Source organism: Macaca thibetana, chromosome 7 (genome assembly GCF_024542745.1).
Source record: "Macaca thibetana thibetana isolate TM-01 chromosome 7, ASM2454274v1, whole genome shotgun sequence".
NCBI lineage: Eukaryota > Metazoa > Chordata > Mammalia > Primates > Cercopithecidae > Macaca > Macaca thibetana.
Window position 1 is genome coordinate 122,696,226 of NC_065584.1, and position 27,551 is coordinate 122,723,776.

General features: G+C 34.1%; 1 protein-coding gene across 2 annotated transcripts in view; it reads left to right on the plus strand.

Moving 5' to 3' along the window:
* SPRED1 (sprouty related EVH1 domain containing 1) overlaps positions 1-27,551 on the plus strand; it is a 102,543-nt gene that overhangs the window by 52,590 nt on the left and 22,402 nt on the right. For both annotated transcript variants that reach the window (XM_050799768.1, XM_050799769.1), the window contains exons 3-4: positions 14,643-14,811; positions 17,135-17,181. In XM_050799768.1, the coding sequence (XP_050655725.1) occupies positions 14,643-14,811; positions 17,135-17,181 (216 nt within the window). The remainder of the gene's footprint in view (positions 1-14,642; positions 14,812-17,134; positions 17,182-27,551) is intronic.

The following is a 27,551-nucleotide window of genomic DNA, read 5'->3' on the forward strand; positions in this document are numbered from 1 at the left end:
TGGTTATAATATAAAAGTAGCTTTATTAAAAATGAGACTCACCCTTTCTATCATGGGGGAATCTTAAAAGACCAGGGAAACATCTTTCTGCCTTGGGTTGAACTTTATCGAAGTGCAGAACAAGAATTTCCTGCTAAGCTTTTCCACTGTGCCTCTGAATTATTCCTTTGTGAAACTTCAGTCCTACAGAAGTGCTCCTCCACTAAAAACCAATTGCCCTAACTAACTTTTCCTTAGGATTCAGCCTTCCTAGCAGTTTTGTTTCTTGAAAGATACTAGTTCTCCTATTCACCATAATACTGCAGTTAGGAAAAGAATGGGAGTGGGAGTAGAGATAGTGGAGTATTGTTATTGTTCCTTATTTCACTTACAAGTTATTATTCTATCACCCACATGTGTAAATCCCATTATTGAATCTATGTAGCATTCAAATCAGCATCTATTAGCTTTCATTTTCATCTACTGATCTTAACAATTTCTTCCCAAAGCCAGATTTTCTACATCTGAGCCTCATCATCATTCTTGGCTACTTTTCTTTGCAGTCTCGACCTTCTGGTCTTCATTTCATCAGGCTACTTTCCTGGATCTGGTTGTTACCCAGAACTGTTCCATTTGAGGAATTTTATAATTTCCTGTCGTTTTTTTTTTATTCCTGTCCTACTGCTCTTTAATTTCATATCTTTGCTATTACATTGTGCCTCCAATTTTTTTCCTTACTTAACTAGATTCCTTCTGGCTTCAGTATTTTTTTTATTGTTTTCTTTTTTAATTTAATCTAAATCTTTTCAGTCAATCTCTGAAACAACCCTTTCATTCATATTTCAGTAGACGATATGTTGCTAAAGTTTTTTTTAACCTTACTTGACACTAAAGGAACGTCATTGAATCCTACAGTATTTTCTTTTAATACTCTTTTTTTGGGCCAAACACGGTGGCTCACACCTGTAATTCTAGCACTTTGGGAGGCCGAGGCGGGTGGATCGCCTGAGGTCAGGAGTTCGAGACCAGCCTGGCCAACATGGTAAAACCCCATCTCTAAAAAAATACAAAAAAAAATTAGCTGGGCGTGGTGGCGGACGCCTGTAATCCTAGCTACTCAGGAGGCTGAGGCAGGAGAATTGCTTGAACGTGGAAGGCAGAGGTTGCAGTGAGCCGAGATCGCACATTTTGCACTCCAGCCTGGGTAACAAGAGTGAAACTCCGTCTAAAAAAAGCGAAAAATCTTTTCTCTTTAAAGGTGAGTTGTTCATTCATGCAATAAATATTGTTGAGTGGCTGCTCTGTGCTAAGTACTGTTCTAGGCACTGGGAATATGTAAGTGAACAAAAATAGAAATCTCAGTTCTTAAGAGAATATACATTCCAGTGAAAGATAAATATTACAGTAAGAAAACAGGAAAATGATATGCTAGACAGTACTAAGGGGAAAAAACAAATTAGGAAAAGGGAGTATAGGGGAAGATTTTTGGTGGGGATGGGGATTGGTTAAAATGTATGTAGACACAGTGACCAAGGAAGGCCTTACCAAGAATGTAGGTAACATTCATGTAAAGATTATTTATATTGTGAATAGGGTCTCATATTTTAGTTTGTATGTTCAGATTTTCAAATTTTAAGTATTCTTAAAGTAGAATAAAGTTATCTTGTTTCAGTTCGTATGTTAAACTGTATCACATCTTGAAATTGTTTGGATTTGGTGAATGTTCTCAAAATGTGCATCAACAATGGTTATAAACTTAGGAATTATCAGTGATCCCTCCATTTATTCAAACAGATCTCCTTTATTCTTGATTCTGTTTCATTCTTTTAATCTCTACCCCTCTCATATCTTTCCTGCAAATAAGCCTACTTTTTTTTTTTCATTGCCCAGTTTTACCTGGCTCTTTCTAGCTTCTGTCTTGTTTACCATAATTAAATTTCTAAAACTTAGGTCTAATACTCTTTTAGTATTCACCACTGATTTCCTAGAGACAGTTTCATCTCCACATAGAAAATGTTTATAATCTGGCTCTGTCCTCCTTTGCTTTAATCTGTCTGCCCTTTTTTCTCAAAGGTGATCATTTCCATGGTATTGCCTTACTGAGTTACTTATAGTTCATCAGAAGCACAATGCATAAGAAAATGCCCTTCCCCTTTTACATTAATAAATATGGCACTATAAAGATAGCATATTGAGAGATTATGTGGAGTAGAGAATGTTGATAAACATGTTGCTAATGCTCAGAAAACAATAATGGCAGGAAACAGTGGTTTCCTTTTTACTGTCAGAGATGGAAAAATAGGAAAACTGGGTTAAAGCACCTTGGGCAAACCAATTTTGCTGTGAAGAATTGGAATTGAGATAAATGGTAATAATAACCAGTCTAGAATCCTGTTCATTTCATTATTAACCCATTGAAAAGGTAATAAATTATGCATTAATTACTTTCTGTGCAGCCATGAATTTTGTAGTTTTCCCCAATGGTGGTTTTGCAACAGTTAATTATTTAATATTGCTAGTATACCTTGAAGAGGGGGTAAAAGTCTGCCTATTAGCATTTCTGTTCTCTTTCCCTGGAGCCTTGTGGGAACTGGTTCCTGAAAATCAAGATTTAGAAAATGTCCCAAATTATTATACCTTCCTGGTTACCTTTATTTTCTCATTTAGCTTAACACTTTCACCTTTCTTCAGCGTACTCTTTATTACTACATTTCCTCTTTCTTCTTTCAAACCCTGCATTTGGCATCTGAAATATTTCCTCTTTACAGTTTATTTTAAACTACCATCATTCCATTCTTTAGTTATTGCTTTTCACTGGTTGATTTGGTCTGTCAGGCTCATCAATATTATCTTGGCTTCATCGTTCTCTTTTATACGTGATTGTGGTATATTTCATAATTTATTTCACATCCTTTCCATTATCTTCCAATTGCCATTAAACTGTAATAGCCTCCATCATAGCTAAATTAAAGCCCAAACTCTGACCTCAAATTATTGACCATACTTATTAGCTTTCCAAATGTTTCTGCATTACTTTTGTTTTATTACATTCTAAATTATAATTTGAATGTGTCCTGCTTTTCATTGAGTGGTTGACTGTTGTATTCCTTTGTTTAATCAACCACTGAGTGCCTTCTATGTGCTTGACTTTCTGTGTTAGTTTCCTTGGGCTGCCATAACAAAATAACGTAGACGAAATGGCTTAAACAACAGAATTTATTTTCTCACAGTTATGGAAGGTGGGAAGTCCAAGTTATTGGCCAATTTTCTGTTTCTGGTGTGGGCTGTCTTCTTGGCTTTCAGACTGTCGCTTTCTCAGGGTGTCCTCACATGGTCTACGGAAAGAGCTCTGGTGTTTCTTCCTCTTATAAAAGCACTAGCCCCATCAGATTAGGGCCCCACCTTTATGACCTCATTTAACCTTTATCATTTCTTCACAGGCTCTATTTCCAAATGTGGTCACCGTGGATATTAGGACTTTAACATATGAATTTGAGGGGATCACAAACCCTTCAGTCCAGAGTACTTCCTATTCCATTCTACTGTTTCTGTTGATTGTCAGTTGAGTAGTATTCTATGATGTGCATGTACCCTCTCTAAATTATTGTAACTTTGATATGAAGTTGATTATCTGCTAGTGCTAGTTTTTCTCATTAGACTTCTTTAACTTTTGTGGGAAGGGGTGTATTTTTGCTTATTCTTTCAGAACTCTAGACAGTTTATGTTTTTTCATATGTAGGTACATTCACTTAAGTTTTTTCTTAGGGATATAAAAATGTGGCGGGGGGCTATTGTAAATGATATATTTTAAAAATCATTTTTGGTATTTTTTGAAGCTCTTCATGCAGCTTTTAGAATAATGTTAGACAATATTGGTGCGATAATATCTCTTTATTTTCTTTGTGAATTTAAAGGAATTTCTAATGTTGCACAGATAAGTATGATGTCAGCTGTTGTCTTGAGATGTCCTTTATCATGATAAGGAAGTGTTCTTACATTCTCCGCCTCCCCGGACTAGAATTTGGTGCTAATTTTTATGAAATCTGGTTTTGCAAATGTCTCACAGACTTTTTAAATTGAAGTTTTTGTTGATATAAGTGTAGATTATTAATTGCTGTTGTAAGAAATAATAAAAAGAAATGCTATGTACACTCTACCCTGTTTTCCCAGTGGCAACATTTTGCCAAACTGTATTGTCATATCACAAGGATGATGTTTCTGTTGATACAATATATCATATTCAGATTTTCTCAGTTACTTGTATTCACTTTTGTGTGTATTTAAGTCTGTACAGTTTTATCACGCTTTCACTATCACAGACAAGATGCAGAACAGTTTAACAACCACAAGAATCCCTTCTTTCTGTTGATTTTATCACCACATCCATTTCCTTTTTGCCATGCAACCACTGTTCTGTTCTCTCAATTATTTCTGTAATTTTGTCTTTCAAAAAATGTTATACAAGTGTAATCATAAGTATGTAACCTTTCAGGATTGACCTTTTTTCTTTCATGATCATTCTCTGAGGGTTCATCCAGGTTATTGAGTATCTCCAGAGTTTGTTCCCTTTATTGTTGAGTAGTAGTCTGTGATATATATTTATATGACTTATTGAAGGATGTCTTGGCGGTTTCCAATTTGGGGCTAAATATAAGGTTGCTGTGAACATTCACATACATGTTTTTTTTCTGTGAATGTAAGCTTTATTTCTCTGGGATAAATGATCAGGTATGCAGTTGCTGGGTTGTATGGTAGTTGCATATTTAGTTTTGTTAAGAAACTGCCAAACTTTTTTCTAGAGTGGGCTTATCATGCCACATTGCCACCACCAGTTTATGAGCAATCCATTTCCTAAGCATCCTCACCGGCATTTCAAGTAGCCACTATTTTTTGTTTTACTCATTCTGAGAGATATGTAGTGATAATAACTTACTGTGGTTTTAATTGCATTTTTCTGATGGCTGATGATCATCTTTTCATTTGATTATTTGTATAATTCCCTATAAAAGGTGGTGACATTCTTGTTTTTTGACCTCTAGTCCTTTCCATATTTCCAAGAGGTGCTGGTGGAGTCCCAGTGTATCTCACCTCACATTCCCTCATCCCATGGCATTCTTGCTTTCTAATCGTTCACTTTTGTTAATAGTTACAGGTCTCTAATGGTTTTCTGTTTTATTTTTCAGTTAGTTTGGTAAGTTATAGATTTTTAGGAAATTGGCTTGTTTCACATAAGTTTTTGTATTCAGGGTCATAAAGCTTTATATTGTATTCTTTATTAATTTTTAAATCTTTACTTTTAGTTTTATCCTTCTTTTTCTTCCTAACATAGTTTATTTGTACTTTTTCTTTTTTTCTTGTCCATTTCACTGGTCTTTGCAACTAATCAACTGTTGGCAAGGATACTCTCAAGACCTTTTGTATACCTTTTACCTAAATTCACCAGTTTTTAACATTTGCCACATTGAATGTATCATTTTTCCCCTCTCCCAACACACACACACCCACACCCACACACACACACACAAAACACTTTTTTTTCTGAACTATGTGATGTAAGTTGCATTACAGCCTGCTTTTTACCCTAACTGTTAGCGTATTTTTCCTAAGGACAAGAATATTCTCTTACAAAATTATAGTATATTTTTCATATTTAGGAAATTAACATAAATATATTACTTTAATCTACAGTCCCTATTCCAGTTTTTACAACTGTCTGTGTAATGTTCTTCTGACAATTTTGTTTCTTCAGTATAAGATTATGTTGCATTTAACTGCCATAGCTCTTCAGTCTTCTGTAAAATGGAGCAGTTCCTCAGTCTTTAATGACATAGACATATTTAAAGAATACTGGGCAGTTACTTTATAGAATGTTTCTCAATTTAGATTTTTCTAGTGTTTCCTGTGATTAGATTCATATTATTCATCCTTACCCACAATATCATGTAACATCTTGTGCCAGAAAGTAAAGTTGTACTCAAAGGATGAAATCTTGTTGAAAAGGACACAAGTCAGCCTGAAGGAGTTCCCTTTATCCAATTAAATTAGGATAAATGATTATAATTCATTGACTAAAACAGGAATTCATATTATCTATATTCTAAACAAGCAAGCAAATGGGGGAAAAGTAGTTCTTCCTTTCTGTAGAATTTTTTTAATGAATTCATACTCTTTAAATTCTTAATACTTTTTGGGGTTTATTATATTCATTTTTAACATTTTAAATTGGACATTGAGTTCATTTTGTTTTCAGATTTTTATTTTCACTCTAAGCTTTTTAAACTGCAAATTTCCTTTTTGGCTTCTTGTTTTGGATTGTTGCACTACACAAATTTTTATATGGAGTTAATTTCATTATCTTTTAGTTCTAAGGGTTTTCTAATTCTCATGCTGATATATTTGATTCACTTGTCATTTAGAAACAGGTATAATTTCTTTCAAAAGAACAGGTATTGTAAATTAAAATTGTATTGCATTGTGTTTAGAGATTATAGGCTATGCGATAACAATTACATTTGTCAAGATATATGTTATATTGTGGGTAAATGATTAATTTACCTAAGTCTTCCACATATTTTAGAAGAATATATTTTTCAGGTAATTCATACCGGTTTCTGTGTGTGTCCCATAGGTCAGACATTTTAATGGTGGTATTCAAATCTGCTTTATCTTTACTAATTTTGTGTCTATTTCATCTATCAATTATTGAGACATATATTCAGGTGTCTTACTGCGATTATATATTTGTCAAGTTTTTCTTGTGTTCTTTTATTCTTGGTTAATAAAAATATATGGATTATATTTCTACTAATTGAACTTTATTCATATTACCTTTTAGCCTAAGAGTCCGTTTTGCTTATTACTCTTGGCATCCACCAGCTTTTCCCAATATTATGATGTCAAGTTTAATTCCAGCAGCACACTTTTTCATATCCTTGTAGTCATGTGAGGCTCCAGTTAAATTTTATTCCTCTATTGGTTGTTTGTTCTAATTTTTATTATTTGCACACATATGTGTATACTTTCTCGCCTCATTTCAGTAGGAACTAGGTAGGAGTGTGGGTTTACTGGAGTATGGAAACTGTAGATACTGGTGTTCCAGTTACTATCTTTTTGAGTGAAAATAAAATATGTATGTATGGCTGACTGTCAAATATTTGATCTCTTTTGTAACTTACTGGTTTTTTGTATGAACTATTTAGTCATTAAAAATAATGTGTTAAAATAATGTGCCATAATTATGAAAATATGATACCATTTTCTTTCCTTCTTTCCTCCTGTATTCCTTTTTTTCTCCCTCCTTCCCTTCCTTTTGTGGTAGCTGAAGGTAACTGAACTGCTATTGTATGAGAATCACTGCCATTGCTGCTTCTGTTACTATTTTTTTTTCAATTTCCAAAGTCCCACTCAGCTCAGAACACAGTGTTAAGCACAAAGTTATATTAATAGACAATTGTAAAAACATGTATTTGATAAGATAATTCTATATAGAATGTCATAATGTATTTCTTGAAGGGTACAAGTTTTTATATCATTCAGAAAATTAAAGTTCATAATAAGAGGCAACTATTTGAGAGATCAGTTATTGACTTTGGTTATCAAGTAATTTAATTTGAATTTGGAATTATTATTTTAAAAATGAAATTATTTTTCATTGGATTCAAAGGTATTTCAGAAAGTTACTAGTAAAAATTTTTATGTCTGGTTACCAAGGGTCCTACTTCTTAGATAACACTATTTGTGAACATGTAATTATCTACTTGTAAGGTAGCAACTATAATATAGTACTTAGTAATTTGAAAGTATATATTTAATTGTACTCTCTTCTTCCAAATTATTAATTGTTATTAGTGAAACAAAAATGCACGTACACCCATTTTTGGCTTGGTCTATTTTAAATGCTTCTGGCGAGCAACACAGTTATTTTACGATGGGAGGTTTGCTCTATATTTCCCAGAATAACTTGGAATAAGTCTTCAGAAGTTGTAGGTATTTAGTAACCGCAGTTTCTCCCCCTTTTTTCCCTCTGTAAATTCTTACCCTGGAACTTATTTCAGATGAAGGAAAAGGGTTGGAGATTGAAGCATTTTTACAGCCTTTAGAATCCATTAACTTAAACTCGTCAGAATTTATTCACATAAATTCTTTGAAGTGCTTACTACTTGTATCTGTCACTCAAACACCTCTGTCTCCATACTCAAAAATCATCACTTCATAAATGATTTCCCATCCTCACATAGCAAGTAACCTATTGTGGGGTAGTGGCATCACCTAGTTACCAACATCACCATCACTACTAAGATGTATTGAAGATTTACTGTGTGTTGGGCAGCATTTTGAATACTTTATGTATTAGCTCATCTAATTCTTAAAAGTCAGCTGGGTGGTGAATGGTAGAGACTGGATGGGACCCAGCAGGTCTTGGCTACAAAGCCTACAAGCTTAACTAATTACTATACTGAATTCCTCTTACACAATAGTAACAGTTTTCTTCTTCCTTGGGAAGTGAATGTGTCATGCTCCTGCCCTATTCTATTTTTCATAGCTTAATCATTATTTTGAACACTTTTCACTCATATAAAAATCCATTTTTGTTAAACACCTTTCTTCTTCCGCTGTCCCTTAACCTGGTGTAGTATAAGGAAACCATTTGTCTTCCCTCTCCCTTCATCTGTATCAGATTTTAATAAATTTATATCAACAGTATTTTCAGTTTTCTTGAAGTCCAGAGTTCACCTGTTTATCTGTATTTTCATAAATAACGTCTGTTTAATGTGAACAGACAAAAGAATAAAAAATAAAAATAGATTTTATAAGTTGTTCTTTTCGCTACCGCTGGATTGAAAGATCTTCTTAAAATACCTGTGGTTCCAAAAATATTTACCTTGCTAGTAAAGAATTTAGACTTGTATGTCTTAAGCAAATTAGATTTGTTTAGATCTGTGTTGGAATGCAAAGTTGTGCTACCAAAAACACCTACATATTGTATTTTCCTCCTTTATTATTATAGTCGCTTTCCTAGAGCTGGCTCCAGCCAGTCTATCTGCAGCAATTATATTGTACTCCAACCTGGCAAGATCTGTTTGTATGTAAAAGTCTGAATTTTTCTTCATGCAGTCAGTATAAACATTTAAGTGCTATTGAATTTGTTGCAGCTTTTTCTAGTTTAAAATTTTTCATTTTATATATATATGTGTGTGTGTGTGTGTGTATATATATTTTTTTTGGTAAATGTCTGTATTTCTAATCCCAGTGCATTTATAGGTGATCAAAAGTTCAAAAAGTTCTAGTACTAATACTAAAACATTACTCTAATTTGTTCTTTGTCAACCAGCCGCATTTTTAATGGATCAGTGAAGGGTTATTCTTGTCACATTATTTTAGCAACCTATTCTTTATAGTTACTGTTGATTGAGTCCTACATTTAATATTTACTTTACAGTAGCTGTCTATACTTCTGATGTCTTTCCAGTTTATTAATATGAAGTATCTTTTGAGTAAAAAAGAGAGTGAGGCCACTTACTGGTTGGCTTTTAAATTTATCTTTACTACCTATTTTATGAATGTCTTTCATTAATATAGTGGGGCCTGATGAAATTCACACCTACAGCTAATTAATACTAGCAAGAAGTTTGTTCAGCTTTTAATTAGAATTAGGTATGTGTTCCAATACACTGAATATTTTTAAGATTATGTTTTCAATAGCTTCTGGCAATGGCCTTTAGGATAGTCTTAACAAGACTTAGAATTATTTATTTCCTTTTGCACCATGTCTTGTCTTCTATTAATTGCCATTGGTGATTAGCCTAACTTCCTATTGGCCAGAAATAATGTATCCCTTTACCTCATTTCTCCTACAAAGTAAATAATTCACTTGGTAATATGGGATTGGTTGTTTTTAATCTCTTGTCAAAGATGTAATTGCTATTTTCTACAGTTTGCTAATTATGCCCATCTCAAATATGGTAATTCAGCATTGAACTCTGCTTCCTGTATGACTGTTGTTACTAATATTACTGTTATCTTTTAAGATACAGAATTAATACAGTGAAAACTACATTGGGCTAACGTCAGAACTTAGTGTTCTGATATAGTTGAGAAGGGACAGTGAAAATAGGCAGTAGATTTCAGTAATTTTAAGAATCCTCTATCCCTTAAAATTATTTTTGCTTTTCAGGAATGTAGGTTTAGTTCTGATCAGATGATGAGTAAACATCTTCTGAGGCATTCTTTTTCTTTGCTTTCTTTTTCTTTCTTTTTTTTTTTTTTTTTTAACAACTTTGAACCCCATTGATTTTTTTTTTAAGTTTGAAGTAGATAGTTGGTATCCATCTCTGTTACTTAATCAAGGTGTACTATACATTGTCTTTAGTGTGATTAAAGTACATTTTTAAAAATGCTACTTAAAAGCAAAACAACTTTCTAATATATTATGTCACTTAGATAAATAAGAAAATATTGTACATTGCATAGGGAACCTGTGAGAATTATGTAAATGAGTGATAGACTCTTCTAGGAGGCATATCCTAAAAAATATCTACAAAGATGTTGGGCGATTGTGCCAACAGATTACCTTTTTTCTGTTCCACTGCCTGTTCCAAAATTCATTTTAGCAACTACCATAGAAGTTTTTACCTAAAGGATAATCAGTTTTTTGCTACATTAAATATATAATACCAACAGTATTTTCTCATATTTTATAGATAGAAGTAAACATGTTGAGATCTAGTTTATAATTAGTATGTTTTTGTACTGGTTGGTACGATATTTAAACTCGGTATTTTCATGACTTTTCGGTGGAACACATTTCTGCATAGGTATTTATCTGAGTCAAGGAGCTAGTTCATTAGCCTCTTCATTTCCTCATTGCATTTTAAAGCTCATTTTCATTGATTTATTTATAATTTCATCTTTTAGATTCAAGGGATACATGTGCAGATTTTGTTACCTGGGTATATTGGATAATGCCGAGGTTTGGGGAATGATGGGTTTTGACACCCTTGTACTCAATAGGTTTTCAACTCTTACCTCCCTCCTTCTCTTTCCCCAGTGCCTATTATTGCCATCTTTGTGTGTCTGAGTATCCATTGTTAGCTCCCACTTATAAGTAAGAACATGTGGTGTTTTCGCTTTCTGTTCCTACATTAATTTGCTGAGGATAATGGCCTCCAGCTATATCCATGTTGCTGCAAAGGACATGATTTCATTCTTCTTTATGGCTGTTTAGTATCCCATGGTATATGTTTTATAAGTATATATGTATCATATTTTCTTTATTTAATCCACCGTTGATGGACACCTAGGTTGATTCCATGTCTTTGCTATAGTGAATAGTGCTTAAACTTATTTTTAAAACTACTTTTTCTTTGAGTTTTGGGACGCTCTAAACAATAGATGCCTTTTGAAGACGAGATTAGGGTAGATCACGTTGAAATTTTATTTATCTGAGAGTTAATAGTTGAAGTATTAATTTTGGAAAATAGAAGAGGGGGCTAATTCAGTAATATTTTCATGTATTAAAAATTAATTTAGTGGTATTATATATTAAAAACTAGAATCAAACTGTTCTTATGTCCTCCCCTTTTTAACAATTCCAATTTAGCATTGTTTTACAAAATACTGCTTTTCCCACTGTTTATGGATATAGTAAAAATGTTGCAGTAATTTCTGACACTAACATTTACTTCCCCTTGAATTCTAGAGCTTAATCCTGAATTGTTGTTGTTGTTGCAAAATGGTTGTAACAAATATTTAATAGTAAATCTGTGTAAAATGCTTTAGCAAAGTGCTGACTCATAAAAGTTCTGGATATATGTACATTCCTTTCTTGTTTTGAGATGGAGTTTCACTCTTGCTGCCTAGGCTGGATTGCAGTGACACAATCTCGGCTCGCTGCAACCTCTGGCTCCCAGGTTGAAGTGATTCTCCTGGCTCAGCCTCTTAAGTAGCTGAGATTACAGGCACCCACCACCATACCCGGCTAATTTTTGTATTTTAGTAGAGATAGGTTTCACTGTATTGGTCAGGATGGTCTCAGACTCCTGACCTCAGTCGATCTACCTGTCTCAGCCTTCCAAATGGCTGGAATTACAGGCATGAGCCACTGTGCCTGGTTGTTAATTCTTTTCTAATACATGTAGAGTCGTCAAAGTATAGGAAGCAAAACTCTTGAGAGAATTTCACTGCATTGCCTATAAACAGGCAGGACTGAACCTTAGTCACATTTTTGGTTATTTCTGAATTAATAAAAGTTACTACCAAGAATTATTATATTTGGTGGTATGCTGATAAAAGGTTTAGCAATCAGCTTTCAGGAGGGGACACAAGTCAATGATTTATAGCATTTACATACCTCCACCATGGCTGCTTTCAGTCAGCATGCCATCATTGCATATGGCATTGGGAAGTGTGGCATTACATAGTATTTCTACCATATAGATACGACAGACATAAACTACCTCAAGAACATAGGTAATTGTGAAAATAGAGTAAAATAATTTGGAACTGATGAGTTTTGTGTATTTATTATTTTATTTTTAATGTAATTTATTTCATTGTATAGTTATATATTCTAGCTTTTTAACAATGGCTTCCAAAATTCCTGAAAATTTAATATCTGGCTCTTGGGAGCCAGTATAAGCAGACTCTAGCAGACCTCCCCTCCAAAAGCATAAATTAGAGATTCCTAGTCCATGATCTATGAATGAGTTCCTAGGGAAGTGCATAAAGCCTGAAAGTTTTTCTGAGGAGAAGTATTGGTTTAGTACCTAATGTTTGTCTGTGACTGTAAGTTAAGGATTTGGCAAATAGACAAAGATCAGCTCATGCAGGGCCTAGTAGGTCATAGTAGGAATTTTAGTCTTGAAAGCATTGAAAAGACATTGAAACTAGGAAGTGGTCCAGTAAAGTTGCTATTTTTATTTTAAGAAAAATTATTACTCTACCTGCAGAGTAGTGTAATTACTACTAGTAATTCACTACTACTAGTAATATATGAGGGGATCATCAGCAGTGCATGGAAGAGATGTGCAAGTGATAATGGTGATTGGAAAAGAGTGGAGGTAGTGGAAAGATAATCTTTCACCAAATACCAACTGAGCATTTATTATGTGTCATGTGCTGCTATGGGTTTCATTTGAATTATTTTTAATTATTTCCTCCTATTTTCTTATAGGGGATTCTTAAAATAATTAAGGTGTGTAGTTCTAGTCTTTTTATTAATTAGATTAATTGCAAAGATCACTGATAGATCCACTTCTGTTTTATATAGTAATAGTGACAACTAACATTAAGCATATTGTGAATATGATGAAAGACAAAGGCCCAGGAACGAAAGATTGAAGAGACCTTATAACTGTCCTGGAATGAATCCTACACTGGAAAGATTTTTAAAATGCTATAAAAGACATTATTAGTATAGTAGGCAAAAGTGAAACATGGTCTGTGGAACATGGTCTATAGATTAAAGTTCTGTGTTGATTTTAAATTTCCTGAATGAGATCACCATACTGTGATTACATAAGAGAACAGTATTGCACTTAGGAAATACACTCAAGTGTGTATTAAAGATCAGTAGAACGTAATATATGTAACTCCTTTGAAAGAATTCATAATAAATGTTTATACATGGACATATGCATAGAGAATGTTAAAAAGTAATGTGATAGGTCTGGATAAAGGGCAAACAGGAATTTTCTGTGTTACTCTTGTTACAGGTATTTCTACAAATCTGAAATACTTTCAAAATAAAAAATTTAAAAACCAAAGGTGTATTGCTTCATACATTGCATGAAGCTCTTTACATGAATGCACATTCGGTCATTCCACTCTAAGCTCTGGGATATTTTAATACTGCAATTTCTATTTTAGAGATGAGTAAACTAAGGCTTTAAAAAGTTAGGTAACTCACTTAAATACATATTTTGAGAAAGTGGCAAAGAGTATTTGTTTTACTGCCGTGACCGTTAAATTCTTACACAAAATATAAATACATCTTTTAAGACATTTAGGAAAATGACTTTATTTTATTTTGTTTTGTTTTGTTTTTGAGACAAAGTCTCACTGTGTTGCCCAGGTTGGAGTGCAGTGACCTGATCTCAACTCACTGCAACCTCTGCCTCCTGGGCTCAGACGATTCTTCTGCCTCAGCCTCCTGAGTAGCTGGGATTACAGGCATGTACCACCACGCCCAGCTAATTTTTTATATTCTTAGCAGAGATGGCGTTTCACCATGTTGGCCACGCTGGTCTCAAATTCCTGATCTCAAGTGATCTGCCCGCCTCGGCCTCCCAAAGTGCTGGGATTACAGGTGTGAGCCACTGCCCCCAGCCAAAAATGACTTTAAAAAATTAAATTTCTATTACTACCAATCCCCTGCCTCTTTCCTGGAATTCCTGATATATTCCTCCAGAAATTTTGTGTGCAGTGGGAGTGTATATATGTGTGTATTCTTTAAAATGGGAGTATAATAAGCATCCTGTTTATAATGTGCATTTTTTATTCCATCTTAATCTCTTTAGTGAGTGACTTCGTGAAGACTTTATTTAAAATATTAGAAATTATTCATTAAAAAGTAATAGCTTTTTATCACCTCAGTTTGTATTTATGAGCTACATTAGATGCATTTGATACATGTATATTAATTTTTGGTATTTGGCTTTTGTCAGGTGGTTTTGGAATGTATGCTTAAAAAAGACCTCATTTATAATAAGGTCACTCCAACATTTCACCACTGGAAGATTGATGACAAGAAGTTTGGTCTTACGTTTCAAAGTCCTGCTGATGCTAGGGCTTTTGATAGAGGTATCCGAAGAGCTATAGAGGATATTTCTCAAGGTAAGTATTCTTGACTATTTTCTTATTTATCAGTTATGTATAGTAGAGGTTATCTTTCTTAAAGTTGACCAAAAGTAGTTTTCACACTTTGACCATGTCAGCTTTTGTGATATGTGACCCGGCTTTGAAACCTCACAATAGATGAAGAGAAAATAATAGACTCCTTAACCTGATTTGTATTTGTCACATCATAGTCTATGTCAATTGCATGTACTATCTTGAATAGTCCATCAACAGCTGACTTCAGATAATTCAAATGTTTTAAAATAAAAGCTTGAAGGAAGGGGGACTAGAAATGTACAGCTGTGAGAATCCCAGTTGGTATTCTACTTGTGTATGTATGACACCAGTCACATCCTTTTTTTGGGTAATTATATAGAACTTGTAATATTCAAATGTATGTAGACTGTAGTTATTCCACGACAAAAGTCTTTACTTTATTGATTTCATTATTGAGGATTGGCAGACTTCCAAACCTCATCTATTCCTTTGTTATCTTTTCAGTCTATTAAAATGTTAACTCAAAAGCATACAGGTTTTGAAGGGAAGAATAATGTTTTTTTATTTAAGACTGACTTATGCTTACTTAAAAATCACATTAAAACCCATTTCTTCCCATAAAGGTAGAAATATCTAAGACTTGATTTTTTTTTCTAATTAGGAAGGAAAATTATTTCAATTTAACTTTCTGTATGAAGTAACTGAAAGTGTGCTAGACTACATTGTGATTTGTGTATTTTGAAGATGTCATTTTAATAAGAAAATCTGAAAACAAACTGTGAGACCAGTCACAGGCAAGAACATGGAAATATGTTGTACAAATCTGTTTTGATAGTGCATGAAACTGTAGTTAAGTAATTTATTTAGCTACTTTAAAAGATTGGAATTTGGTAAATGAGTAATTTTTTATTCTGATCCAGAAAAAATTACTATGAAGTAATAGTACCCATTTTGTATTTATTGTAAGACCCCATAAATTCTCTCTAGATCAGTGTTCTTAACCTTGGCTACACATTACAATCACCTGGGAAGCTTTTGAAGCTTAAAATGACTTAGTCTCCACTCCAGACCAATTGAATCTATCTGGGGAATGGAGTCGAGTCACCCATTATTTTTCACAAACTCCAAGTAAGTTCAAATATAGTGAGGAATTGTTCTCTAGTCAAGTAATTTGAATTTGAAGAAAAAAAATAAGAAACTTAAAAAAAAAATACATGATGCCCTGTGCCTCATTCCACAGAGATTCTGATATATTTTGGTTTGACGCCATACTCTGGCATCAGTGTATTTTTTGACAATTCCTCAATTGATTCTAACCTTTAGCAAGGTTTGAAGAACCAGTGCTTTAAAGAGAAAAATATTATCCATGGCTGCTGGAATTTATATGATTTAAAGTTTTGAATTACTTTTAAGCTTATGCTCATGTACCATAACAGTATACTTCTTTCAGTAGGATCAAATAGATTGGGTTTAATGTTTTAAAAAATGATTTACAAGGAGTAGCTTACAAACTCCCAGGCAGAATAGACTATAGTACTTAGTCTGCCTTGTTATTTTTGAACATTGAAAAACATTAGCTAGCATTATCATCAGCTGTTATATAGACTTTCAACAATCTCAAATTGCTTTTACTTGACTTTCTGTGACAAAAAGATAAAATATGCTGCTCTTTCAAAAGGGCACATTTCTCCTTATCTCATGCCTACTCCATGCTAAGCTGTGCCTCTCAAGGGTAGCATGAACTAAGAATACTAGGACAAATCCTTCCTTATTAATTTATTGAAACTAAAGGTACCCTTAACAGCATGAAAATCTGTACAGAGACATTGATGCACAAAAGTCAGTAACAACAGTTGGCCTTTAACTATCAATAGTGGATTAAAACTCATTTGTTTTCCATCTGAGCTAAAGCAACTAAAATCCTGGCTTTGGGTACTAAATACTGTTTCCTGGGTCAAAGCATTTAGAAAAATTGAATAAATCGCATCTTAGCATCACCAGAGCAGTGTAATTATAATCTGCCTAGTAATTGGCAGTATTTGGGAGAAACTAGGGGCAGGGGGTGCTAGAGATAGTATACTTTCAGAGAAAACATCTCGTTAGTTAAGCAACTGGAAATTTTCCTATGGAAGAAGGAAATAATTACATTATTCTCCATTATTCTAACGGGCAAATATAAGTGGCCAGTATCTTAATTGCCAGGCAATCCAGAAAGATCTCTGATTAGTCTTTTAAAGTATTATAATGACATAATCAATTAGTCATTAATACTGGACTCTAAGACAAAAATTCTATGCTTAATTAACCTTATCTATTTTCTTAGGATGCCCCGAATCAAAAAATGAAGCTGAAGGGGCAGATGACTTACAAGTAAGTAACGGCTTGGAAGGAATTTGTAAACATAAAGGATGTGGAAGAAATCACTAGCCTTATTAAATAAACTTATCAATTGCTAAGAATATTTCTAAGACACTGTATTTGTCAAATTTCTTCAGAAAAAAATAACCAATACAGGTTGAGCATCCCTCATCTGAAAATTTAAAATCTGAATGTTCCAAAATCTGAAACTTTTTTCTTTTTGAGGCAAGGTCTTGCATTGTTGCTCAGGCTGGTCTCGAACTCCTGGGCTGAAGCAATCCACCCACCTCCCCACAATGCTGGAATTATAGGCCTGAGCCACTGTGCCCGGCCCCAAAATCCAAAACTTTTTGAGTATGGACTTGACACCTCAAGTAGAAAAAATTTACACTTGACCTCATGTAATGAATCACACTAAAAATGCAGTCAGAATTTTGTTTCATGCCTGAAATTATTTTAAATCATGTATAAAATTACCTTCAGCCTGTGTGTTATAAGGTGTATAAACATAAATAAATTTCATCTGTAAAGTTGGGTGCTATCCTTAAGATGTCTTACTATGCACATACAAATATTCTGAAATTTGAAACAGTTCTGGTTCCAAGCATTTCAGATAAGAGATACCAATCTTTATATAGAAAGTAAAGTTTCTTGCTTTCTTTTTTTTTTTTTTTAAGGAAGTGGTTCATAAGATTGTAGGCTGGGTTGGCAGAATGGGCAGGCATGCTGGAAATTGGCACAAGTTGGTGTTGCAGTCATGAGAAGGCTGAATTCTATTCTCTTCAGAGGACCTCAATCTTTTTTCTTATGCATTTCAACTAATTGCTTGAGGTCACCCACATTATGGAGGATGCCTAACTGCCATATTATAAGGACATTCAAGCAACACTATGTAGTTGTTCATGTGGTGAGGAACTGAAGCCTTCAGACAACAGCCATATTAGTGAGCCACCTTGGAAGCAGGTTATTCAGCTCCAAGCAAGCCTTAAGATGACCAGTTGTGCCATGTTTTCACTGCAACCTTATGAGGGACCCTGAACCAAAACCATCTATTTAAGCTGCTCTTGAATTCCTGGTCAACAGGAACTGTGAAATAATAAATGTTTGTTATTTTAAGCCACTAAATTTGGGAATGATTTTTGACTGATACAGATTCTGGAGACCTGAAAATGAAGTGCTGCTGCAACAAATACTAAAACATGGGAATGACTTTGGACTCAGGACTCAGACAGTAAATAAAAGCTGGAAGGTCTTTGAGGCGAGGTTTAATAAAGTTCCGAAGAGACTGTTACTGGAAGCTTAAAGGTCTTTGGATAGAGCGTCAGTGAGGGTTTAAATGAAAATGAAGAAAATCATATTGGAAAATGGAAGAAAGGGAATGTTTGTTTAGTGTCTGAAAGCTTAGCAACGATGTCACCTGGCAGTAATGTGGGAAACAGAAAATACACCCAATGTACTGGGTGGTTAAGCTAAGGAGTTTTCAAGCAAAAAGTTGAAGCTTTTTGTCTGATTTCTTCTTACTGCTTATGATAAACAGTAAATGAGAGAAGTAAGCTAAGGAAGGACTCCTAAACAAGAACCCAGGACTTCGCTGGTTTTGAAAATTCTCAGTTTCTCAATATGTCAAACAGCTAAGATTAAGAAATGGCTTCTAAGCAAAGATCAAATCCAGGGCCTTCTCAGAAAAGCATTGTCTAAGGATGTGAGTGTAAATTCCTTTGTTAAGACCTCAGGAGGATTTAAGATGAACCTCAGAGAATCTTTCAATTAAAGTAATAGGTCCTATAAGAAGTGTAAATGTATGTCACATAGCAGAAGTTTAAGGTTGAGAAGAGTTTTTCTCATTTATGAGTGTGCTTTTTATCTAATGGAGTGGACCTCTATAAGATTCACAAAGTTTTTTGACGCATTATATTGGCAGAAATACCACCTTTGATTGAAGAGGGGCCCTTTGAATCCCCAAAATTCTACTTGCAGGAAGCAAGTTGAAAACTATACAGATGCAAACTTGGTCCACCCTTCAATGAAAATAGAAGAAAATTAGAAATTAGAACCAAGATCTCAAAGGCCAGAGCCAAGAGTTATGAAAAATTATTCCCAGGTCCTAAGTTCCACTCTAGGAACTTCCAACGTTGCCACCTTGATTTCAGAATTACGTGCACCAATAACTATGTTGTTCCTCTCATTTTTTCCACTTTTGAACAAGAAGGTCACATGGCAGTTATCCTCTGCCTGTCCTACCATTGTCTTTTGGGTATGTGTTGGGCAGATAATTTGTATCTTTAGTTCCAGATCATCAGATTGAGAGAAGCGATATATATTCAAGGAGCAGCATTTAAGGAACTACATATACCCAGGGAGTTTCATCTGTACCTGCACCTGTTTAGAAGATGGCATCCTAGCTTTGAAGATGTTGCTATAAAAAGATGAGACTTGTAGGGAGTCATGGGAGGGTAGAATGTATTTTGAATATGAGAAAAATATAAATAATTGGTGTTCAAAGAGAAGTGAATTATGGTCGTTTTAAAATATGGAAACATTTTATACTCCTTTCTTCACTGGAGTCTAATTCCCCTCTTCCTGAGTATAGGCTGTTCCTAGGGACTCACTTCTACCAAACGGAATGTGTTGAAAATGAAGTGTGACTTCTGAGGGCAGAGGATAAGAAAATTTCTGGCTTCCATCTTGCTTTCTGTCTTGTATCACTCTGGGAGAAGCAAGCTACTATGCATGAGGACACTGAAGGAAATGTATGAAGAGATCCATGTGAGGAATTGAGGTCATCTGCCAACAACCAGCAAGGAACTGGAGCCTTTTAGCAACAACCACGTGAAGTGAATCATCCTGAAAGCAAGTCCTTGAGCCACAAACAAGCCTTCAGATAATTACAGCCACTGTCAGTGTCTTGACTAGAACTTCATGGGGACTATGAGCCAGAATCACCCAGCTGAATTGGTCCCACATTTCTGACTTACAGAAACTATGAGATAATAAATGTTTGTGTTTGAAGCTGCTAAGTGTTGTGGTAATTTTTAATGCATCTATAGGTAAAGAATGCACAAGCAGAAAGGGAAGTTTAACTTTTTCTTAAGATGATTAGAGTGATAGCTAATTTTTTCAGAGTTACAACTGCAAAAGAAAACTCTTAAATTTACTTTAGTACCATTTATTTCATTTATGATGTTCCAAAGGTTTAGAACGTCATTCTTCTTTTGAAATGTATGGGAAGTTGCAGTGTGTTATGATTTATCTAGCTACTTTATTAGGAATAAAATACATGTTAAGTTTCATAATTCATCTTATGGGCTTGACATAAATAAATGTTTTGAATACAGATTATAGTTTAAGGTAGTGTTTATATCAGGTTTACTTCATTGGCAATTATTTACAAAGACAATATAGTTTAAAAGAATAACGCATTATCTAATTTTTTAACACAATAAAAGTAATGATAATGTTATATTTAAATAAATGTTTTGAAGGTATTAAATGCCAGAGTGGAAATCCTCTCTCTTTTGAATGTTCATTAATTAATTCAACAAATATTTGAGTACCTATTTTTGTGCCAATAACTTTACTAGACATTTCCTTCATAAGTTATTGGACAACTTTCTGCTTTCAACAGTTAATGTCTTCATCAGTTATCATAAGTCAACAGAAAGAAATTTACCTTTCTATTTCATATCTGTCTTTGGAGGGTTTTATAACAGATCATCATTTGAATTTGAAATCCTATCTTGCTCATCTTTTATTCCTGATGTGTAATATAGTGCTAATCACATACATAATTGGCACTCACATACATAATTAATCACATACATAATTGGTTTTGAGGAAAAATCTTAAAAATTAAGATTTTTAAAAACCTAATCAATAATAAGGTATTACTGTTCTTTTCATTTAGTTTCTTTCTTTGACTATTTTAATGAGGCAAATGAGAGCTTTTGGTTTTTTGTTTGTTTTGAGACAGGATCTTATTCTGTTGCCCAGGCTGGAGTGCAGTGGCATGATCTCAGCTCACTGCAGCCATTGTTTCCTGGGTTCACATGGTCCTCCCACCTCAGCCTCCCGAGTAGCTGGACTATAGGCACGTACCACCACTCCCAGCTAATTTTTGTATCTATTTGGTAGAGACGGTTTTGCCATGTTGCCCAGGCTGGTCTCAAACTCCTGGGCTCAAGTGATCCACCCACTTGGTCTCTCAAAGTGTTGGGATTATGGCATGAGTCACTGTGCCTGGTCTGGGTTTTCGTTGTTGTTGTTTAATGCTAGCTTATGCTTTGTTTTAAGATCATTTTTAGTGCTGACAGAGTTGTCACTTACAACATTTACAGCTCTTATTGTTCAGATATACTGGATTGAGAACAAAACCCACAAAACTTACCTCACAACAGGCTTAAGGTTGAAAGAGGAAAAGATCTTAGATATGTTTTGGGGCAGAAGAAAGATGAGATCTGATTGATATGAAGTAAAACATTGTCATGTTTTCTCGTTTGGCCATTGAGAAGTACATGACTAACTTAATCTTTTTTAGAAGTAAGTAATGTCATTTCTGAGCCAAAATGATTAGAAGGCTATGATTTATGTTTGTCTAATTTGGCTTTAGGCAAGGGATATGAATTGTTCATGTAATGATTTTCAAAGGTGGTAATATTTTAATAAGGCTCTATATCTGAAAACTAAGTGGACTGGCTTTATTTAGGTAGTACAGAGTATTTAATGGTACCGCAAGCTATCACAATCCTTTAGTAAGTGCTGCCTTAACAGTTTTCAGAAAGCCCTAATGTGTCTTAGATTGAATTTTATTTATTACCCAATAAGAGAGCAAAAAAATTCGCTGTATAACTTTTTGCATAATGTTTTGTTATTTAAAATTTTATTGACTCTTAGACTAATATATGCATATTTTGAAAATTATAAAGACAAAATTAGGAATCATTCAGTCCTACCCAGAAATAATTACTGTTCATATTTGGATATTTCTGCTTAGGCTTTTCTTTCTTCTGACATCTTGTATACAAATGCATACTTCCTTTTAGAAGCACCATTGGGATCATACTTCTAAAATGCAGTCAGCTTAAAATCTCTTGGCCATTTTCATTGTGTCAGTCTAACTTCAGAGTCTTTGATCTTAGCCATTCCATTATGTAGCTATACTACAATTTAATCATTCACATCATCGAATATTTCCCACAGCCTTTTACATACATTTTAATTTGTGTCTTTGAGTGTGACCTTAAGATAAAAATCCTAGAAATACATTTGTCATTTAAAGGGTTGAAGATTTATGTGTTAGCAGGATATGTATAACTACTCCTTATTAACTCAAAAGTTGATCTACAGACAGTAAACAGTCTCTGCAAACCTAATACTACATTAAGCCAAACTAACTCTTCGTTAGAAAGGTAGTTCTTCTGTTGAATAAGCCAGGTTACAGGACTTGTTTTCCTTTACTATTGCCAGACATTGTGTCTTGCTGCATTTTTCATATTCCTTGTATATTTTTTCATCACAGATGGCTGTGTTCAGGTAGCTTAAAGAAAATGCTATATGCTGTTAATGTTTCCAGTCAAAGCTCATAGACAAATAGAAAACTAAAAATTCAAGGGTTGGTTTGTTCTTACCCTTAAGCGAATCAAACTAAAGAAATCTAATGAACAGAATAGGAGACAGTTGTGGCCAAATTTAAAATGAATTGAAACTGGAAACACTACACCACAATGTTAATAATGGTTTTTTTGGGCTTGTGGAATTAGAGTAATTTTTTTCGTTTTTTTCTATGCTTCCTAAGCTAGCCTAATTTGAGCATATAATTTTAAATACCTAAAGAATTGCTATGGTAGCATGTTTAACACATGTAATGCCAAGATATAAGGGCTCTTTACCAAATAAAAATTTTAAACCACTTCTGTCATTTAATAAACCAATGATATAATTGTTATAAAACTTACTTTAGTAGGATATGAGCCAGCCACACATTTTGCAAACCTGTAATTTGTGATTTACAATTACAAGAATGATGTTCTTGAGCAGTATGTTGACTGTGATATCCCTTTTTTTCTGCATTTGATTTATTTATTGGGAATCATACATTAACAAGGGTTTGCAAAACAGCACTAAATTTTCTCTCTGAGAGCTAGCACTAGAAGATGGGGCGCAAAGGGAGGAGAGAAGCAACTTTGTTTTTGTTTTTTCTTTAGCTGTCATCTGGCCTTATGTTCTGCTCAAGAGCTACAGCTGGAATTATTTTATTGCTTTACTCTGTATCCTTTTGCCTCTACACACAAAATTGCTATAGAAGTCTTTGAAAAATAAAAAGTTAGGCACTCACTTATCAACCATAAGAGAATAATTCTTATACCAGCAACTGAGAGAAAAACAGCTTTTCATTGTGCACTATTGGCATGGTTACTTTGTAGACATTACACATTAGCCTGTGCCACCATACAATACTAAAAGCATCGAATGTGAGTATATATAACTGCTATAGATGTTTTTTTTTTAAACTAGAGATCATGCCAGTGATTTTACAGTCTTTGTGCCTATCATATATTAACTTTTTACTCTTGTGGAAGATTTTTGGGATTTCCCACCACCTAATTTTATCTTATCTTCATGTTTCCATAGTAATTGTCACTTTTCAGGGGTTATAACCCAGTCAAAAAAAAAAAATAGAAGTTTGTCTAAGTCTGAACACTTTATGCTTAATCATATCCAAATTAAGAAAATGTTTTGGTTATTACTACAGGTTGAGTATCCCTAATCCACAATTCAGAATGCTCCAAAATTCAGATTTTCTTAAGCACTGACATGTGGCTCAAAATAATGCTCAGATTTTGAATTTTTTTATTAGGGTAGGTATATTATATTATATTATACGCATTTATACTTAGGTTGAACATCCCTAATATAAAAGTTAGGTAAGTGATAAGTCCCAGTGTGGGCAGAGATGTAAGGAAATGGTTCCTCTGTCTTATACAATTAAGGGGTTTTCAGTTGATAACATAAGTTTACCAAAGGGTAGCTTGGTAATGTAATTGAGTATGTGTATATACTTTATTCAACAATTCCATTTATAGGAACTAATACTAAAGAAATAATACAGGTACACCAAGATATATGTAAAAAGAAGTACATTACAATGCATATAACAGAAATTTGGAAATCTAAATGCCCATAAATAGAGTATTAGCTAAGTAATATATGACATACGCAATACTGGACTTCTCTGCAGCAGTTGCAAAGTGTAATGTGTATACTGATATGGGGAAGGTCCATGGAATGTTAAGAAGTGAAGAAAAGGAGCCCTGTATGGATAGACTAATATAAATGGGATCAAATTGTACATAGCATGTAAACACATATACATGCATTAGGAAATTTAGGAAGATATATGTCAAATAGTAATAGTGGCTATTCCACAGGGGTAGGATTATGGAAATAATTTTTATTGTTTTTATAACTTGAACTTTGAATAACAGTTATTCAGAGATTTTTTTTTGCCAGGTGTGATAGCTCATGCCTGTAATCCCAGCAGTTTGGGAGGATGAGATGGAAAGATTGCTTGAGCCTAGGAGTTCAAGACCAGCCTGAGCAACACAGTGAGACTCTGTCTCTACCAAAAGTAAAAAATTAGCCAGGTATGGTGGAGTGCACCTGTAGTTCCAGCTACTCGGGAGGCTGAGGTGATAAGATCATTTGAGCCTGGAAGGTCAAGGTTACAGTGAGCTGTGATCGTGCCACTGCATTCCACCCTGGGCAACAGAGCAAGACCCTGTCTAGCTAACTAGCTAGAGTGTTTAGATTTATTATTGCTTAAGGAGCTCTCTGTATACACTTTTTTCTATTATATCACATTTATTTCTGAGGTATCAATGTGATCTGATTATTGGATATTCGCATGTCACAGATTATAGAATTCTCAGTGTGTACCAGGCATACAGTTCTATGCTCCAGGGATAAAACTTAGGCAGAGTCCCTCCTTACAGGTTGTCCTAGTTCGTCCTAGCTGCTACAGCAAAATCCCATGACTGGGTAGCTTATAAATAAAAGTAATTTGTCACCATTCTTGAGTCTGGGAAGTCCACTCTCAAGGCACAGACTGTGCCTGGTGAGGGCCCACTTTCGGGTTCATAAGTGGTACTTTTTGGCTATATTCTCACATGGTGGAAAGAACAGGACAGCACTCTGGAATCTCTTTTATAAGGACACTAATCACATTCATGAGGGCTCTACCTTCCTAATTGAATCATAGCCCCACCTCCTAATACCATCACATTGGTAATTAGATTTCCACATATGAATTTTGTGGGGGACACAAACATTCAGAATATAGCACTGGTTCATGGGAAGAATGTAAATAAAAGAATACTCAGAATATACGGTGATAGATACATGTAATTTTAAGGTAATTCAAAGGAGAGAGTGAATAACTTGTGAGTGAATCAACAAAGACTTTTTAATGAGTTTGTGGCTGAGGTTAAGCATAAAACAGTTTTTTAGTGGAAAATTTGAAGCATGTCATTGTTGGGCAGAGGAAGCGACTTGTACCAGAAAATCAGAAGTATGAAACATCAGATGCTAACGGAAAGAAACAGGTACATCAATATTTGTAAAGCAAAGAAATGAGGATGAAAACCAGTAGGAACAAGCCATATTAAGAAAGCATATTGACTCTTTAAGTAACAGAGTGTGTATTCATTTATTCTTTTGTTCATTCTTGGAGTTTCTTATTCACATAAGGAAAGCCACTATGTAATTTTTAATAAGATGGATCCATTATAATACGAATTAAATAACAGATATACATATAAGAGTGAACAGTATGACAGCACCTTGTCTTGGTAAGAATATGGAGCACTCATTGTGGATATATGAATTGTTTAAACCACCTTCGAAAATCATTTTCATTATGAGAACTGGAACATATGTATATCCTGTGACCCAGCATTTCTATTCTTGGATATCTTCTAGAGAAACTCTTGGGTATATATACCATAAGGCCTATAAACTATTATTCCTAGCAACTTTTATTGAAAGAGCCAAAAATTAGAACTGCCCAAACATCCATAGGCAGAGAATAGATGAATAAATTGTAGTGTTCTTATCCAGACTCTGCCACCTAGTAACTTTTATTTTAGGCAAGTTGCTTAATCCCTTTGAATTTTAGTCTCTTCATATGGAATAGGTTGTAATGCTGTATACCTCAAAAGATGATTGTGAGGATTGAGTTAACCCATGTAAAGTACTTGAGACTGTCTGACACATGGAAAATGCTCAATATATTTCAGCTGTCATTGGTACACAGAGGTCAACATGACTGATTATTGCTACACATGTCAGTGTGAATGAATTTCACTGAAAAAAATTGAGCAAAGAAGTTTCAGAATATCCCACGATATCAGTCAGTTCAAAAGCATCTATAACTAATATTGTTAAGGGATATTTGTGTGGTGAAACTGTAAAGAAGATAAGAAAATGAAAAACAATATGACTTCAAGATAGGGTTTATCTGCTGAGGGTCCAAGTGATACAGGTGGGAGTGCTAATGTGGAGAAACACAAAGGGGTAATTAGTTGTATTGATTATGTTCACTGAAGTTGGGTGACAAATGTACACGTTCTATTATTTATATGGTTATGTATATAGTCCTTTATACATATAAAATAACTCCTTAGAGAACCCATGAGTCCCCTGGTTCTAGCCTCAGCTCCCCAGAACTATATTAATAGTTCGGTGTGTAATAATTTCTGGTATTTTAAAAGTGAAAATATATATACATCAATTCATCCTTCTATCAGTTAGACAAATGGGATCATGCCATATTGACTGTTCTGTACCTGGCTTTTTTCATTTAACAATAGCTTGGGAATACTGAAAATATCGTTTTAATCACTGCACAGAATTCTATCATATATTATAATTTTAAACCAGTTCCCTGCTGGTAGAGCCGTAAAATATTTTGATTCTTGTTTTCTTTGTTTTTGTTAAAAAATAGTGCTACTGTGATTGTGTGTGTGTGTCTGTGTGTGTCTGTATATGTAGTCAATCTCTCAAAGAAATGCTGGGTCAAAAAGTATGAATTTTTTTTTTCCAGTGGCATTGTCAAATTGCACTCTCACCAACAGTGCAAAAAAGTATTTCTATTTCTCCAAACCCTTGCCAACATTGAGTGTTACTACGTATTTTTTTACGTCTTACCTAGTTAGTATATAAAAATGGCATTATACTTTCATGTGTCTTTAATGGTCATTATGTTTTCATGTACTTACTGTCCATTTCTTTTTCATAGGAAAATAAAATTGGGCTTTATCTTGTGAGTCTCATGTTTCTCAGGGAGAGAGGGCCCATTTCTATGTACTGTGTAAATTATGTACCTTGCA